This window comes from Gorilla gorilla, chromosome 13, assembly GCF_029281585.2.
Source record: "Gorilla gorilla gorilla isolate KB3781 chromosome 13, NHGRI_mGorGor1-v2.1_pri, whole genome shotgun sequence".
Taxonomy (NCBI): Eukaryota; Metazoa; Chordata; class Mammalia; order Primates; family Hominidae; genus Gorilla; species Gorilla gorilla.
The window spans coordinates 134,009,798-134,024,666 of record NC_073237.2 but is presented as its reverse complement, the minus strand read 5'-3'; the positions used below and the strand labels follow the sequence as shown (position 1 = coordinate 134,024,666).

Here is a 14,869-nt window from a genome sequence, read left to right as displayed (position 1 = left end):
TACTCACATATTCTACTTATACATTCAACTGCCTTGTAACCTTAACATGTAGCATAAGTAACACATTTTTATTTGGCTAAGCCGCTGAGAACTTGGGGTTGTTACTGCAGCATACCCAGGCCCATCCTGACATACACACCCCTCCACCACAGGTCCAAACATCACCACTTACCAGGAGAGGTCGAGTGTCCCTTATCCAAAATGCTCGGGACTAGAAATGTTTCAGATTTTGGATTTTGGACTATTTGTATTATACTTGCCTGATGGCGCTTTCCATATCCAAAATCCAAAATGCTCCAATGAGCACTTCCTTTGAGTGTCATGTCAGTGCTTACAAGGTTCAGATTTTGCAGCATCTCAGATTTCGGATCTGAATGCTCATCCTGTACTTGCCGCCCCTCCAGCCGCCCCATGTGCTGCTGCTTCTCAGTGGCCAGTGCATTGGCCACCTCTCCATTTTCTTTCTTTTGAGACGAAGTCTTGCTCTGTCGCCCAGGCTGTAGTGCAGTGGCGTGATCTAGGCTCACTGCAAGCTCCACCTCCCAGGTTCAGGCCATCCATTTTCTTTCTTGACAGAGTCTTGCTCTGTTGCCCAGGTTGGAGTGCAGTGGAGTGATCTCAGCTCACTGCAACCTCTGCCTCCTGGGTTCAAGCGATTCTCCTGCCTCAGCCTCCCGAGTAGCTGGGATTACAGGCGTGCGCCACCACACCTGGCTAATTTTTGTATTTTTAGTAGAGACAGGGTTTTGCCCTGTTGGCCAGGTTGGTGTTGAACTCCTGGCCTGAAGTGATCCACCCACCCTGGCCTCCCAAAGTGAGCCACCACACCCAGCCCCACCTCTCCATTTTCAAACACACCAGACATGTCCCAGCTTAGGGCCTTTGCACAGGCCGTTCCTTCTGCCAAGAATGTTCTGCCCTGTATAGCCACACGGCTCACTCCGTCTCCTTCCACTGCATGTTCCAATGCTGTTTTCTCAGAGGACGGCTCTGCCCACCCCTGCAGCAGGGCCTCTGACTGCCTTATGGTGATGGACTTGTTCTCCCCACTGCATTTCTCACTGGCCAACGCGGTGTATGGTTCCTCATTACGTGTATGTTCTGCCCCCCTCACTCGAGTATGAGCAGGGGCTTTCATTGATTTTGTTCATTGGTGTGGAGCAGTTTCAGCGGTGGGAGGGGTGAAAGCCCAGCTGGAGTGGGCTGTCAGGAGACTTGGGCGGTAGGCAGAATGCCCCCCAAAGGTGTCACGACCTCATGCCTGCGCCTGTAATATGTTACATAACAAAAGGGACTTTGCAGATGTAAGTAGGTTGCCAATGAGTGATCTTAAAATAGGGAGATTATCCTGTTTATCTGGGTGGACCCAATCTAATCACACTTAAAGGCATAAAGCTTTCTCCAGCTGAAGGTGGGAGAAATGGGACAGAAAGGATCAAAGACGTGAAGTAGTAGAAAGGCTGGCTTTGGCCAGGCGCAATGGCTCACACCTGTAATCCCAGCATTTTGGGAGGCCGAGGCGGGCGGATCACTTGAAGCCGGGAGTTGAAGACTAGCCTGGCTGGCATGGCGAAACCATGTCTACTAAAAATTTAAAAATTAGCTGGGCATGGTGGCGGGCACCTGTAGTCCCAGCTACTCGGGAAGCTGAGGCAGGAGAATCACTTGAACCCGGGAGGCGGAGGCGGCAGTGAGCCGAGATTGTACCACTGCACTCCGGCCTGGATGACGGAGCCAGGCTGTCTAAAAAGAAAAGAAAGTCTTGCTGGTTTTGAAGATGTGAGCGACCTCTAGAAGCTGAGAACAACCCCAGGCCGGCAGCCAGCAAGCGGAGACCTCATACAACCATGTGATGAATGTCAACAACCTGAAGGAGCCTGTAGCCCGGGTCTCCCCTAGGGCCCCTGCTAAGAGCTGAGGCAGCCGACACCCTGATTTGAGCCCTGAGACCTGCAGCAGAGAAGCCAGTCAAACCCACCTGCACTTCTAACGCACAGAACCGTGAGATAATGGGTGCTCTTTTGTGGTTGGTTGTTATAAAGTGATAGAAAACGAATTAACTAGGAGATAAGAGGAGACGCCAAGTACAGACAACCTGTTAAAAACTTTTGCTGGGATGGGAAGCAGGAAAATGAGGCAGTGGCTGGAAAGGGACGGGGGGAGTCAAGGGCTTCTTTTTAAGGTGCCTGCCCCTGGGAGAGGGAAGCTGCAGTGAGAGGAAGCACCGCCCCAGCGTTACATAATTCCACCCTCGCAGGACACAGAGGCAGGGATGCCACATTCATACTTGGGTAGAATGTGTAGATAAAGCAGCCGGCTTGTGGTGGACCAGGTATGAGTTCCCAAGCCAGCTGGGCACTGCCCGCAGCACTGCGCTGTGTCAACACCTGCAGGTCTTTCTCGGCTTTGGAGCCAAGAAGTCACCTTGCCAGGAACAGCCTCCAACCAATGACTGCAAGGTGAGGGGTGAATGCTGGGTCCCCTTGCAGCAGGGTGAAGGGTGAATGCCTTGGCTCCCCTGGCCCTCAGGGAGGGACTCTGAGGATGGTTCCTACACAACCGCCTGCCACAGTAACTGGACTGGTAGCACCCCCTTCCCTGCCTCACGCCCCTACTCTCCTGCTGGTGTCTCCTGGGGTCTTCTCTCAAGCTAACAATTTGGACTTCTTTTTTTTTTTTGAGACGGAGTTTCACTCTGTTGCCCAGACTGGAGTGTGGTGGCACAATCTTGGCTCACTGCAACCTCTGCCTCCTGGGTTCAAGCGATGCTCCTGCCTCAGCCTCCCAAGTAGCTGGGAATACAAGTGTGTGCCACCACATCCGCTAATTTTTGTATTTTTAGTAGAAACGGGGTTTCACCCTGTTGGCCAAGCTGGTCTTGAACTCCTGACCTCAGGTGATCCACTTGCCTTGGCCTCCCAAAGTGCTGGGATTACAGGTATGAGCCACCAGGCCCGGACAAAATTTGGACTCGAATCCGTTTCAAGTGAACCTCTAGGGGAACCTGGACTATGACACCAGTGCTTTTCAGCTACCCTAGGGAGCACCCACCAAGCTCCACTTCTTTTCACAAAGCAATTGCTCATAATCTCATCACACCCTTGCAACTCCATGAGGTTGAGACTGGTAGGGCAGGTACTTTTTTTTTTTTTTTTTTTTGAGACGGAGTCTCGCTCTGTCGCCCAACCTGGAGTGCAGTGGCACGATCTCGGCTCACTGCAAGCTCTGCCTCCCGGGTTCAAGCCATTCTCTTGCCTCAGCCTCCCAAGTAGCTGGGACTACAGGCACCCGCCACCACGCCCGGCTTTTTTTTTTTTTTTTTTTTCGTATTTTTAGTAGAGATGGGGTTTCACCGTGTTAGCCAGGATGGTCTCCAGCTCCTGACCTCGTGATCCGCCCGCCTCGGCCTCCCAAAGTGCTAGGATTACAGGCGTGAGCCACTGCGCGTGGTCGGACAGGCATGTTTTGAGCAAGGCCCAGCCTGAACCCCAATGTGTGTCTCAGGCAGGCCAGGACTCATCAGCCCCTTCACTCCTCTAGGGTGTCTGGGGTACTGGCAAGTACCAGGGGACCCAGAGATGGAACGTCTGGGCTCACTCATGTACACCCTTTGCAGGCTGGGGCACGGTGGCTCACGCCTGTAATCCCAGCACTTTGGGAGGCCGAGGTGGGCCGATCACCTCAGGTTGGGAGTTCGAGACCATCCTGGCCAACATGGAAAAACCTCACTTCTACTAAAAATACAAAAATTAGCCGGACATGGTGGCGCGTGCCTGTAATCCCAGCTACTCGGGAGGCTGAGGCAGGAGAGTCGCTTGAACCCGAGAGGCAGAGGCTGCAGTGAGCCGAGATCGTGCCACTGCACTCTAGCCTGGGTGACAGAGCAAAACTCTGGCTCAAAAAAAAAAAAAGCAAGAAAAGAAAACGGAACCCAGCAAGCCAGAAAAGAGCCTGTGCAGCTCCTCAGGTGCAGGAGTCGCCCTTGAGGCAGGGTGAGGCCTCCTCACGGGCGACTGGACACCGGCGGAGCAGGACGCAGGACCTAGCCCCGTTCGCTCCAGGCTGCAGGGGAGCCACGCTGCCCACCACGGCGTACGCAGTCCCTCCCTGAGCGGGTCTCGGCTTTCCCGCGGAGCCTAATGGGCCTCACTGGAGTTCCGTTTCCAGACGCCTTGGACCAGGCTGCTCTGGAGGTCAGCCGCCCCCGAGGCTGAAGAGCCGGCGGCTCGGAGAAGGCTGCGCGGGAGGCCGCGCCCTCCGGGTCGCGTGGGCCGGGCGTCCGCTGTCTCTCCAGAAACACCCGCGTCCCGCGGCAACGGCCTCTTCCTAGCCCGCCTCGCCCGCCCAGAGGGCCCCGCACGAGCTCCGTCCACCTCCTTCCGCGCAGGGGCCAGGACGGCGGCGGGAAACAGCTTACGGAGGCTACCGCAAGGGAGGCGAAAAGCGGCCGGCTCGCAGAGCTCCACGGACCCGGCGCGAGTCCCCAGCCACACTCCGCACTGCCCCTCTGGCGCGGCGCCGCTGCCCGCACAAAGCTTCCCGCGAAACTGACGTCGGCGCGCGCAGGCACCGCCCCCGGCCTCGCCCCTCCCCCGCGCTCGCCCCGCTCCCCAGAGCGCCGGCGCACTCGCCCTCCTCCTATTGGTTGCTGCGGCGCGGCGCGCGCCGGTCGGCGCCGTGCGCGCCTAGCGATTGGCCGAGCGGCGGCGGGCCGGGGGGTGTGTCCCGGGCTGCGCCCCGCCCCTCCGCTCCGCTAGCTGTGGTGCGCGCGGTGGCGGTGGCGGCGGCGGCGGCGGCGCGTGGCAGGTCCGGCGGGCGCGAGGCGGCGGCGGAGGCCCGAGCCCGGCCCAGCCTCGTCCCGCCCGGGGCCCGCCTGGCTGCTACCCCGACCCCGGCTCCGGTCCCGTCCTGCCCCGGCGCGCCGCGGCCTCGCCCCGGCCCCCGCCCGGCGCCTCCCGAGGGAGCGGCGCTGCCGGCCGAGAGCGCAGGCCCGGCCATGACCGACTTCAAATTGGGTATCGTGCGGCTCGGCCGGGTGGCCGGGAAGGTGAGCGGCGCGGAGCCCGCGACCCGGCCCTTCTCGCCCGTCCAGGCCTCCGCGCGGGGCCGGGGGCCGGGGCCGGGGGCGGTTGTGCGGGCGGCGGCCGGGGCGGGGGCGCGGAGCCCGGGATGGGCCCCAGCGGGGCGGGGGACGCTGCGCGGGCCCGGCTGCTGGCCCCGCGCGGGTGCAGCTTCCTCTCGCAGGCCGGCGGGCACGCACCCCTCGGCTCTGGGGTGCACCTGGCCACCCTCGGCCCTGCCCTGCCGGAGGTGGAGGCCACGGCCCTGTCCCGAGCCGGGTGCGGAGATGCGTAGCTCGAGCCCGAGCCGCGTTCTCCCGGAGCCCTCCCAGCGGTGTCGGCGATTCGGGGCCTAGCGCGGCGTCCGGGCTGCCGGTGCGGCCACACGGTTTAAACACAGCGCCCTTTCCGAGGCAGCGCCACTTCCACACCTCTCGCCGAGGCGGGTCTGGTGTGGGCTCTTCTGTGCCTCCCAGTTCTCAGCAGGGCTTCAGGCTCGTTTTAACGCTGCCAGGGGTTGGCCACGTTAGGCTGAGCCTCAGACTCGGAGCAGAGAGGAAGAAGCCTGGGCCCTGATGCTGCAGACTCAGGGCCTTTCTCGACTTCTCTTCTTACCTGGCCCCCACGCTCCACGTTTGAGGCTGGGGATTCCGTGGCACCTGTGGGCATTGAGGCTTGGCGGTTTCTCGGAGCCACCTGTGCAGCTGCACCAGCCAGGGTCCTTACCCGGATGGGAGCCCTGTTCCCGTCACCAGCGGCTGCGGCTTTTGGTGGGAGAGAGGAGCCGAGGCAGTGTCAGGCGGCGTCAGGTAAAACAGGTTCAGATCCCAGAAGAAAAACTGCCAAGAGGGAGACTGGCCCGTTCTGGGACCTGTTCCTGTTTCCTGCCCCTGCTGCAAGAGCATAGGCAGGGCCTGCTGGGGAGGAGGCTTTTTTCCACCAGGGAAGGGTGGGCTCTCCAGTCAGGTCGGAGACCAGAGACCCCTTCTAACTCCACCCATGATGGCATTGTCCTCCCTTACAGTTTTTCTTTGGAACATTTCAGATGGACAAAAAGCTAAAAAGGGTAATCAGTGAGTAGCTCAGCTTAATAAACACACCCTAATCAAAACCTTCTGGCTCTTCTGCCTCAGCCCCGGCCCCTCCCTCAGCTCAGTGAAACAGTCTTTGCCTAGGTTTATTGGTGCGTTAAATGTTGAGTGCCACTGTTGGGGTTAGGCCTGCGAGGATGAAGCCTGATACCAGCTCCTCTGGCGCAGACTAAAGTGGGCAGCTGGCTTTTAAACCGTCTGCCTGTGTCTTGGCGTAGACTGCACCACCCCAAACGGTGGAATGAGGCCCCCATGTGCTGAGCTGTCTTGGTCTGAAGAGGCCTGTAGTTACTTTCCACTTCACAGGAAAATGCAACAGGCTCCTGCCTGTTCTGGTTATAAGGTTACTGCACCTCACGCAGATCCCAAATGTAATGATTTGAAACATGTGGTTAACTTCCAGACCAAATACACGCTGATCGATGAGCAGGACATTCCGCTGGTGGAGAGCTACTCCTTTGAGGTAAGTAAGGATGGCTGTTCCCTCCCCTGATGCTTGTGGTCAGTGCCCAGGAGGGTCACGAGGAACGAGCTCTCTCCCCTGTGCTGCAAGAGCAGGCGGCCCCACAAGTGGACAACTGGTGCTGGCCTGTGAGCCCTGAGCCCTCAGCCCCACATCGAGCCGTGGCCCTGCAGAACCTGGCTGTTGCTGCCACTGGAGCCCACTGGAGCCCACATGGCCTGGCGACAGTGGTCTTCCTCACTTTCACCCCAGCTGCCAGCTCCTCTTGAAAGCAAATGGAATGTTCTCATGTTGGTGATTGTGTCACGTGGACCATGTCTGTTAGCTCGGAGACCCTGCTCTTTAGAGCTAGCCACCTCTGCTAGGCCTGCCTTAGCAGTCCCTCCTGGCTGCCCAGCTGCCTCCCGTTCTCTGCTCTCATGGGGTCTTCCTGCCTCTTCCCAGCTTCCATTCCTGCCGCTGAGCTTGGCCTCCCTCACCATGCTTTATCTCTGTGCCCCACACATTCACAGTAGTGACCTCTCCAGGGGGTTCTCTATCTCACTGCACCGTGGGCTTTTTTTAAGGGTAGGAAAATGTATTTGTCTATGTCCATTGTATTTTGCAGAGTTGTTTGTGAGTGTTTCTTGCTCGAATAGACAGAGTGGTGGTGGGCCACGCTGGCCCCTGGGAGCCATGTGCCTGTGGGAAGCTCTGCACTCCCCAGGGTCTCAGGGACAGGGCTGGCATTTGTCCCTCTGGCTTGCTTGTTTCACTTGGTTTTTCTAAGAGGGAATTGAAGTGTTGCTGAGAATTGGAGGTTTTTTAACAGCTCTTTCCCTTGTTCCTTCTCAGGCCCGAATGGAAGTGGATGCAGATGGAAATGGTGCTAAGATATTTGCCTATGCCTTTGACAAGAACCGAGGAAGGGGCTCTGGGAGACTCCTTCATGAGCTGCTGTGGTGGGTGTTTCCAAGTTGTCTCTGCCCCCCGCCACTGGGCTCCTGGGTGAGCTCCGATGGCACAGGGCGCCTGGAGCCCCCTGCCCCGCTGAAGCCCTGCCTTGCCTTCCCTGAATCTCGCAGTTATTTTTGTGTCCTTCACCACTAACCCAAAGGAATGAATGATTTGTATATTACACTTCAAACACCAAGTGGACTTTCTGCTGGGAGCTTGCCCGGGACTGGCGGCCTCTGGAGGGACGGTGGTTGCTCCCCTTGCTGGGTTTTGCCGAGCCCCCGGTGTGCATGGTAGGGACCACTCAGATGGGGAGCTGTCTCGAGGCCATCTGCTCAGGTGGTTTTGCGTTCCAGCTTTGGCTGTCTGTGCTCTGAAGTCCAGGGGCCGGGTCCTCCCTGTGTCCCTGTCCTGTTTGGGCCACAGATCAGGTGCTTGGGTTTCTCTCAGCAGCTTCTGCCTGAGGTACCCTCATCCAAAGGACCAGGGGCCCGATCAGATCACATGGCTGACATTTCTTCCTGGAAGGACTTTGGTACCTGACCAGAAATATCTGTGAGGGTGGGAGGCAGCGACGCAGGGTTAGATGCAGGGTTTGCTGTCTGTTTCTAGGGAGCGGCACCGGGGGGGCGTGGCCCCGGGCTTCCAGGTGGTGCACCTCAACGCTGTGACCGTAGACAATCGCCTGGACAACCTGCAGCTGGTGCCGTGGGGCTGGCGGCCCAAGGCTGAAGAGACCTCCAGCAAGCAGAGGTGGGTTTTCTCAGGGCCTGGCGATGCCAGCAGAGGTGCCTTTTGAGGAGGGCCACCTCCAAAGCTCTTGTTTCCAAGAGGGTCTCCTGTTCCTCCTCTGAGCCCTGATGCTTCTGTGTATTTTGGGACTTTCATCGTTTTTCCCCAAAGCGTGGAATCCTTTTCTTCATGGGAGCGGGAAGGATCTTGATGGTGTGTGTTTTTGCATTGCTCTTCTCATAATTGGCTCTGCGAACCTCCCTTTAGCTGGCATGACAGTGGGGAGAAGGGCTGCCTGCTCCAGGGCAGGGCCAGCGTCAGGACTCGGTGTGAGCAGGGCTTCTGCCCCACACCCCTGGGAGGCATCAGCCTTCTCTCCTCACCTCAGGATTCCTTCCTTCTCTGTTCACCTCAGGATTCCTTCCTTCTCTGCTCACCTCAGGATTCCTTCCTTCTCTGCTCACCTCAGGATTCCTTCCTTCTCTGCTCACCTCAGGATTCCTTCCTTCTCTGCTCACCTCAGGATTCCTTCCTTCTCTGCTCACCTCAGGATTCCTTCCTTCTCTGCTCACCTCAGGATTCCTTCCTTCTCTGCTCACCTCAGGATTCCTTCCTTCTCTGCTCACCTCAGGATTCCTTCCTTCTCTCCTCACCTCAGGATTCCTTCCTTCTCTCCTCACCTCAGGATTCCTTTCTGTGCACACAGATGGGTCTTTTTGTTGTGTTCTTTTGCTAAACAGTTTTCCTTAAGCAAAGGTTTAAAGCGGAGAATGGTTCAGGGCTCAGCCCTCGGCCCCCGACCTGCCTGTGATCCTGAAAGCAGTGCTTTGCATGGGCTTCCCACCTGGGAGGGCGGTTCCTGCTGGCCCTAGAACCAGCCAGTCTGTGAACTTCATGGAGCCCTTGGGAAGAGCCAAGGGACCAGCAGGATAGGGGTTGGGAGCCCAGTTGAGCCAGGGAGTCCCCAGCCACACACGCTTCACTGACATGTTCCCCTGGCGCCCTGGGGCTTCTGGGCACGTCCTCAAGCCTCTGGGCAGCCTTTCCTGGTGCAGGCAGTGTGAACTGCCCTAGCAGATGGTTGTCAGCAACGCTGGTAAGGTTTAGTGTTTCGGGCTTGGTGATGGTTGGTGGCTGTGGGTAGAATCTTTGCAGTTGTCACCTCAGAGTCATGCCAGAGCCCTGGGCAGCCGAGGTGGAAACAGTGGGAGCACCTGACACACTGGTTGGTGATGTGGGGACAGTCCCCAGGCCTCCAAAATGCCACTCCCAAACTGCTGTTCCTGCCACCCTGGAGGGAGTCCTACAAATCCCCCCCCATCCCTTCCTCACTGGGCCTCTCAGGACGAAGGCAGAGCCTGAAGTGTCTTTCGTTCTTGTTGGGCTGGTGTTTTTTTTTTTCCCTGCTCTGTTTATTTCATTCAATTAATTAATTTTACAGATGGGTCTCACTATGTTGCCCAGGCTGGTCTTGAACTCCTGGCTTCAGGGAATCCTCCTGCCTCGGAATTTTTTTTTTTTTTTTTTTTTTTTTTTTGAGACGGAGTCTGGCTCTGTTGCCTAGGCTGGAGTAGCGCGACCTTGGCTCGCTGTAGCTTCTGCCTGCCCCAGTTCAAGCAATTCTGCCTCAGTCTTCCTAGTAGGTGGGGTTACAGGTGCCCACCACCACGCCTGGCTAATTTTTGTATTTTTAGTAGAGGTGGGATTTTGCCATGTTGGCCAGGCTGGTCTTGAACTCCTGACCTCAGGTGATCCGCCTGCCTCAGCCTCCCAAAGTGCTGGGATTACAGGTGTGAGCCACCACGCTTGGCCCCGCTTCAGCCTCTTGAGTAGCTGGGATTACGGGTGTGCACCACCACGCCCGGTCCCTGCTCTAATATTAGAGTTTTGACCCTTCTCATACTGCTTGTGAGTGAAGCCAGTCCTCTTACGATTGTTGAATGGGGTTTTTATTCTTTCGGGGATTATACTAGTTGGAACTTTGGATTGCAAGAAACAGAAACAAAGGTCAATTTGGCTGGAACAAAAATAGGGTACATTTTGGTATCCTGACTGAAATGTGGAGAGCCAGGGATGCTGCTGCCTCCAGCTCTGTGCCCCCACTCCCGGCTCCTCTCTGGGAGGCGGCATGGGCACTACCTAGCACCTGCGGACTGAAGCAGGCACCCTGTTCTAGTGGTGTCTGGGGAAGCCCTGGGATGAACTGTAGTTAGCTTGCTTTGAATCACTTTTCTACATGAAAAGGGAAGGGGAAGGGGAAGGAGTGCGTGGCAGGCAGAGCAGCATCTGTAGCATCTCCTCCTGCGTTGCCCCACATTGATACATGCTCAGTGTTGATGCTGGGATGGGCCCTCCCCGACTCCGCAAGTTCGCCCGCTGCTCACCACTCCACCTGGCAATGCCTTCTGTCCCTGCCATGCTGCGGGTCATTTCAGCCGGTTCTCAACAAGACTCAGGGTCCGGCCAGCCTGTGACTGAGTGTTACCTTGAATCCTCTCAGCACCCTTTATCATCAGGAGAGGAGACAACTGCCGTTAAGAACAGGCGTTTGGAAAGGGGGTGTTGGGCTGATGCTCCTGGTCAGCCCATTCTCTGTGGGCACGGCAGGACGAGTTGCGCTGGGGCTGCTGCCTTACACAACCCCCTGCTGCAGGAGGTGGGCCTGGGGTGGCTCAGGACTGATCGGGCTCAGCCATCTTTGGTTTTTGCCAACATGGGGTTTTAGAACCCGGCAGGTGTTGGGCCTCTTGTGCTGGGTCAGCACCCCAGGCCCCGAGCAGAAGTCAGAGCTGGCCAGTGTGGGCCTGACGTCCTGTCTGGCTGGGTGCTGTGTGTCCGTCTGGATCCCGGTCTGTGGCCTCCTGTGATCCGGCTCTTTGTGGTGGGGTCACCCTGTCTTTGTTGACTGGCTGGGTGCTGTGCGTCCGTCTGGATCCCGGTCTGTGGCCTCCTGTGGTCCGGCTCTTTGTGGTGGGGTCACCCTGTCTTTGTCAGGCCTGGGCTATTGCTTTGCTTTCCTGGCACTGTGTCAGCTCAGCCCCCACAAAAGGGGCCTCTTGGCAAACGGGTGTTTTCCTCTTCTGTCTTCAGAAGCCAGCAGTGTCTGAAACTTGCCTCTGTCTGGTGGGACCTCACCAACATCTTCCCATGTCCTGATCCTTCCCCGTTTTAACCAAGTCTCCTCAGGGTCTGGCTTCGGAGAACGGGGTTGGTGGGGTGGTTTATGCAGCTTCTTTACTCCGTGATGCAGCAGGGCTGGGGCTGCCCACGCTTGCCTCTGAGCAGCCACTGCTCGCTCCAGGGCCTGTTCTGTACAGCACATGCCTTTGAGGCTCCGTTCTTGGTAGAACTCTCCCGTTGTAGGCATCTGGGCTACTCAAGCAGGAGGAGTTTTTAGACGGACGTAGGGCAGCTCCCGGCATGGAAGGGGAAGTGGACCTACGGGGCAGTAATGGGCACCTCTGCAGGTCAAGGGCAAGGAGAGGGGCCGCCTCGCTTTGCACAGGGGCCTGACCTGGGCCCTGTCTCCTGCCTACTGTGTGCCTGTCAGTCCCAGGTGCTGGGGAGAGGGTGATAGATGAGGCCGTGCTTATGGGTTAGTGGGAAGACAAGACACAATATTTACTGTCAGGTGGTGAAAAGCACATGCAGCAGGGATGGGCCAAAGGAGACTCAAACTCGGGCTGGGTGTCCTGGGCAGGATGGCACTCTATGGAGTCATTGCATCGTCTGCCGTGTGCTGGCCCCGTTTAGCCAGAGTGCAGTGAAGTGTCTGCTTCTTTCTTTAAGGGAGCAAAGCTTGTATTGGCTTGCAATTCAGCAGCTGCCTACAGACCCTATAGAAGAACAGTTTCCTGTCCTAAATGTGACCCGGTATTATAATGCCAACGGGGATGTAGTGGAAGAGGAGGAGAACTCTTGCACCTACTACGAGTGCCACTACCCTCCCTGCACAGCGATTGAGAAGCAGGTGGGTGTGCTGCAGTGCGGCCGCGTCCCTGGCACCTCCACCCTGTAGCCCAGCCTTGGTTTGGGATCTTGCCCTCCACCGCGGGGTCCCATTCCCCAGAGACCACTTAGCAGCTCTTGGGCTTTTCCACCAGAGTGGTCTCCCTTTGCCCTTGTGCTGGCCTGACCAGGGCCCAGGCCCTCCAGCCTTGGTACATGGTGTTTTGCTGGGTCCGTCAGATTGTCCGTAAGACGCAGTCTTTGCCCCACACTGCGTCCCAGGCATGATGGTGAAGCCACAGGTGTTCTGTATTTCAGCTCCGGGAGTTCAACATCTGTGGGCGCTGCCAGGTGGCCCGGTACTGCGGCTCCCAGTGCCAGCAGAAGGACTGGCCAGCCCACAAGAAGCACTGTCGGGAGAGGAAGCGTCCCTTCCAGCATGAGCTTGAGCCAGAGCGATGACGGGCAGGGGAGCGGCACATACTCACAGCCCCCGGGCTCTACCCTGGGCACAGCAGAGACAGACTGGTGGTTGAACCTGGAGGTGCCAGAAAAGCCAGCTGCGGGCCCAGGACAGCTGCCGTGAGACTCCCGATGTCACAGGCAGTCTGTGTGGTTACAGCGCCCCTCAGTGTTCATCTCCAGCAGAGACAATGGAGGAGGCTCCCACCAGGACGGTTCTCATTATTTATATGTTAATATGTTTGTAAACTCATGTACAGTTTTTTTTGGGGGGAGGCAATGGGAAGGGTAGAAATTACAAATAGAATCATTTGCTGTAATCCTCAAATGGCAAACGGTCAGGCCACATGACTAAAAACTGTCCTGTTGCCGAAGCTTCTCCCCTGGGCCGCCGGGAGCCCCATGGAGCGCGGCCTGCACGGGAGTTGTGTCCACAAAGGCAAAGTAAAGGGGTGGAATCATCTGGCCTCTCGGACATTCTCTGCTCCGCCTCCCTCTTGTGCTGCTTAGGGTGAGGTCATTTTGAGTGGAGCCGAGTCCTTGTGAGTGAGGGCAGGAGGACGCTTGTTCCTGGTGGGCCCTTCTGAGGAGCGGGTGAGCTCAGACCTTCCTGAGTCCAGCAGGGAGTATGAGTGAGACTCTGTCCTTGTCTTGTGGCAGGAGTGGTGGGGTTGCTAAGTCAGCTGCCCACTGTTTTATGGGGAGTAGGATGCTCTCGCCCCTGACATTGGTTAGTTCTTGCCTGATTTATGCATGAAGTGGCTGGGAGCTCAGCAGTGACAGCTTCTGCCCGGAAGAATCCACAGGGCATGTTCAGCAGGCCTGCTGCAGATGGTGGAGGGGGCTGGCTGGGTGAGGTGAGGGTCTCACTTCTCCGTCCGTCTGCAGGGCTGTGGTTTCCAGGATAGCCCTCCCTCTCCTTGGGGAGCCCCAGGTGTCTGGGGCTGGTCAGCATCTTGTACCCATAGAGCTGCCCCAGGGAAACATGCCAGGCTGCGTGGCTGGGATCCTGCCTGTCTCCAGGTGCGCCCAGCCAGAGGCCTTGCTTCTTGGGAGCTGGAAGCCTGGCCAGTCCGACTCTGACCTGTCTGGTCTGGTCCAGTCCGACCCTGTGTTGGTCCCGCAGGTTGCTGCTACACTTTCCCTTCTTGAAGCTCCACTGCCATGTTCCAGGACACCCTGTGTGTTCTCATTGCTGCCCCTGGCTGGGCTGGCTTTTGTCTGTAAGCAAAACTTCCAGTAGCTTTTCTGGCAGTACCCTGGGGGCTCCTGAAGAACAGGACTGCTGAAAATGGGTGATAGCAACAAACTCCGCAGGATTTCCTGGAGCTTAGAGAACTGCATGTGCCCACATCAGGCCCTGAGAAGCCCCCTTAGCTGCTGCAAAGGTCGGGGACATTTTTTGCTGAGTAGGTGAAAGCTGCCAGGGAGGGGGACATATGTGTCCCTAGAGATGGCGGGTCAGCAGGTTGGGGTTTGGGGCAGTCTTCAGGCCTGGAGCCCCGAGTGCCCTCAGGCAGCCTGCTTTCAGATAGAGTCTGAGGATGAGCACGGAGTGCAGGGGTCCCCTTTGCCTGCATCCAGGGGTGTGGCCATGTTACCCCTGACCAGCAGAGGGCTGCCTTGTTTGGCAGTCATTCATCAGAGAAGTGCACCGAAAGAAGCGCCCAGGGCCTCCCACCTGTGAGACACCACGCTGGGGAAGGGGGCGGTGCAGGTTCTAGGTTTGCATGTGGCAGCTCCTCCAGGCCTCACCCCAGCAGGTGGCACCGTGAGGGTGGGATGGGCCCCACCACTGCTTCCCTCTCACCTGATACCCAAGCCTCTGGTCATCTTTCCCGTTCCGTGGCCCCGACTTCTTGGTCTTCGTAGCCAGGTATCTAAGACATTCTATGAGGACATCCAGATGGCTGCAATGTGGGGGCTGCTTCTAAAGCTTGTTTGGAGTGTGGTGCGTTGGGATGCGCACCTGGTCACTCTCCCTCCCCCGTAGAGGTGTGTGGTTGAGGCCCTTTTGGAATGCCCTGCTGCCTTCCTGGCCAGCCTTTTCTGCGCCTCTGTCTCTGCGGTGGTCTGAGCTGTTGGCTCTCTGCCATGTCTTTAGCCACAGCCCTGCTTGAAGCCCTGAGGCTGAATACCCAGGCACCCGTATATTTCAGTCAAGTCTGCCTTAGCTT

General features: G+C 57.6%; 1 protein-coding gene across 4 annotated transcripts; it reads left to right on the top strand.

Annotated features, from left to right (window-relative positions):
• Nucleotides 1-4,746: 4,746 nt before the first annotated feature.
• On the top strand, nt 4,747-13,153 carry ZMYND19 (zinc finger MYND-type containing 19). Of its 4 annotated transcripts, none has more exons than XM_055350305.2 (7): nt 4,747-5,047; nt 5,575-5,869; nt 6,555-6,614; nt 7,449-7,555; nt 8,163-8,303; nt 12,072-12,252; nt 12,549-13,153. In XM_055350305.2, the coding sequence occupies exons 2-7, from the start codon at nt 5,636-5,638 to the stop codon at nt 12,690-12,692; spliced, it is 867 nt and encodes a 288-aa protein (XP_055206280.1). In that variant the 5' UTR covers nt 4,747-5,047; nt 5,575-5,635; the 3' UTR covers nt 12,693-13,153. The 4 variants fall into 4 exon arrangements, with proteins under 4 accessions (XP_055206280.1, XP_004049007.1, XP_055206281.1 ...); XM_055350306.2 differs by having other exon boundaries at nt 4,751-5,047; nt 5,701-5,869; XM_004048959.5 differs by lacking the exon at nt 5,575-5,869.
• The last annotated feature ends 1,716 nt before the right edge of the window (nt 13,154-14,869 follow it).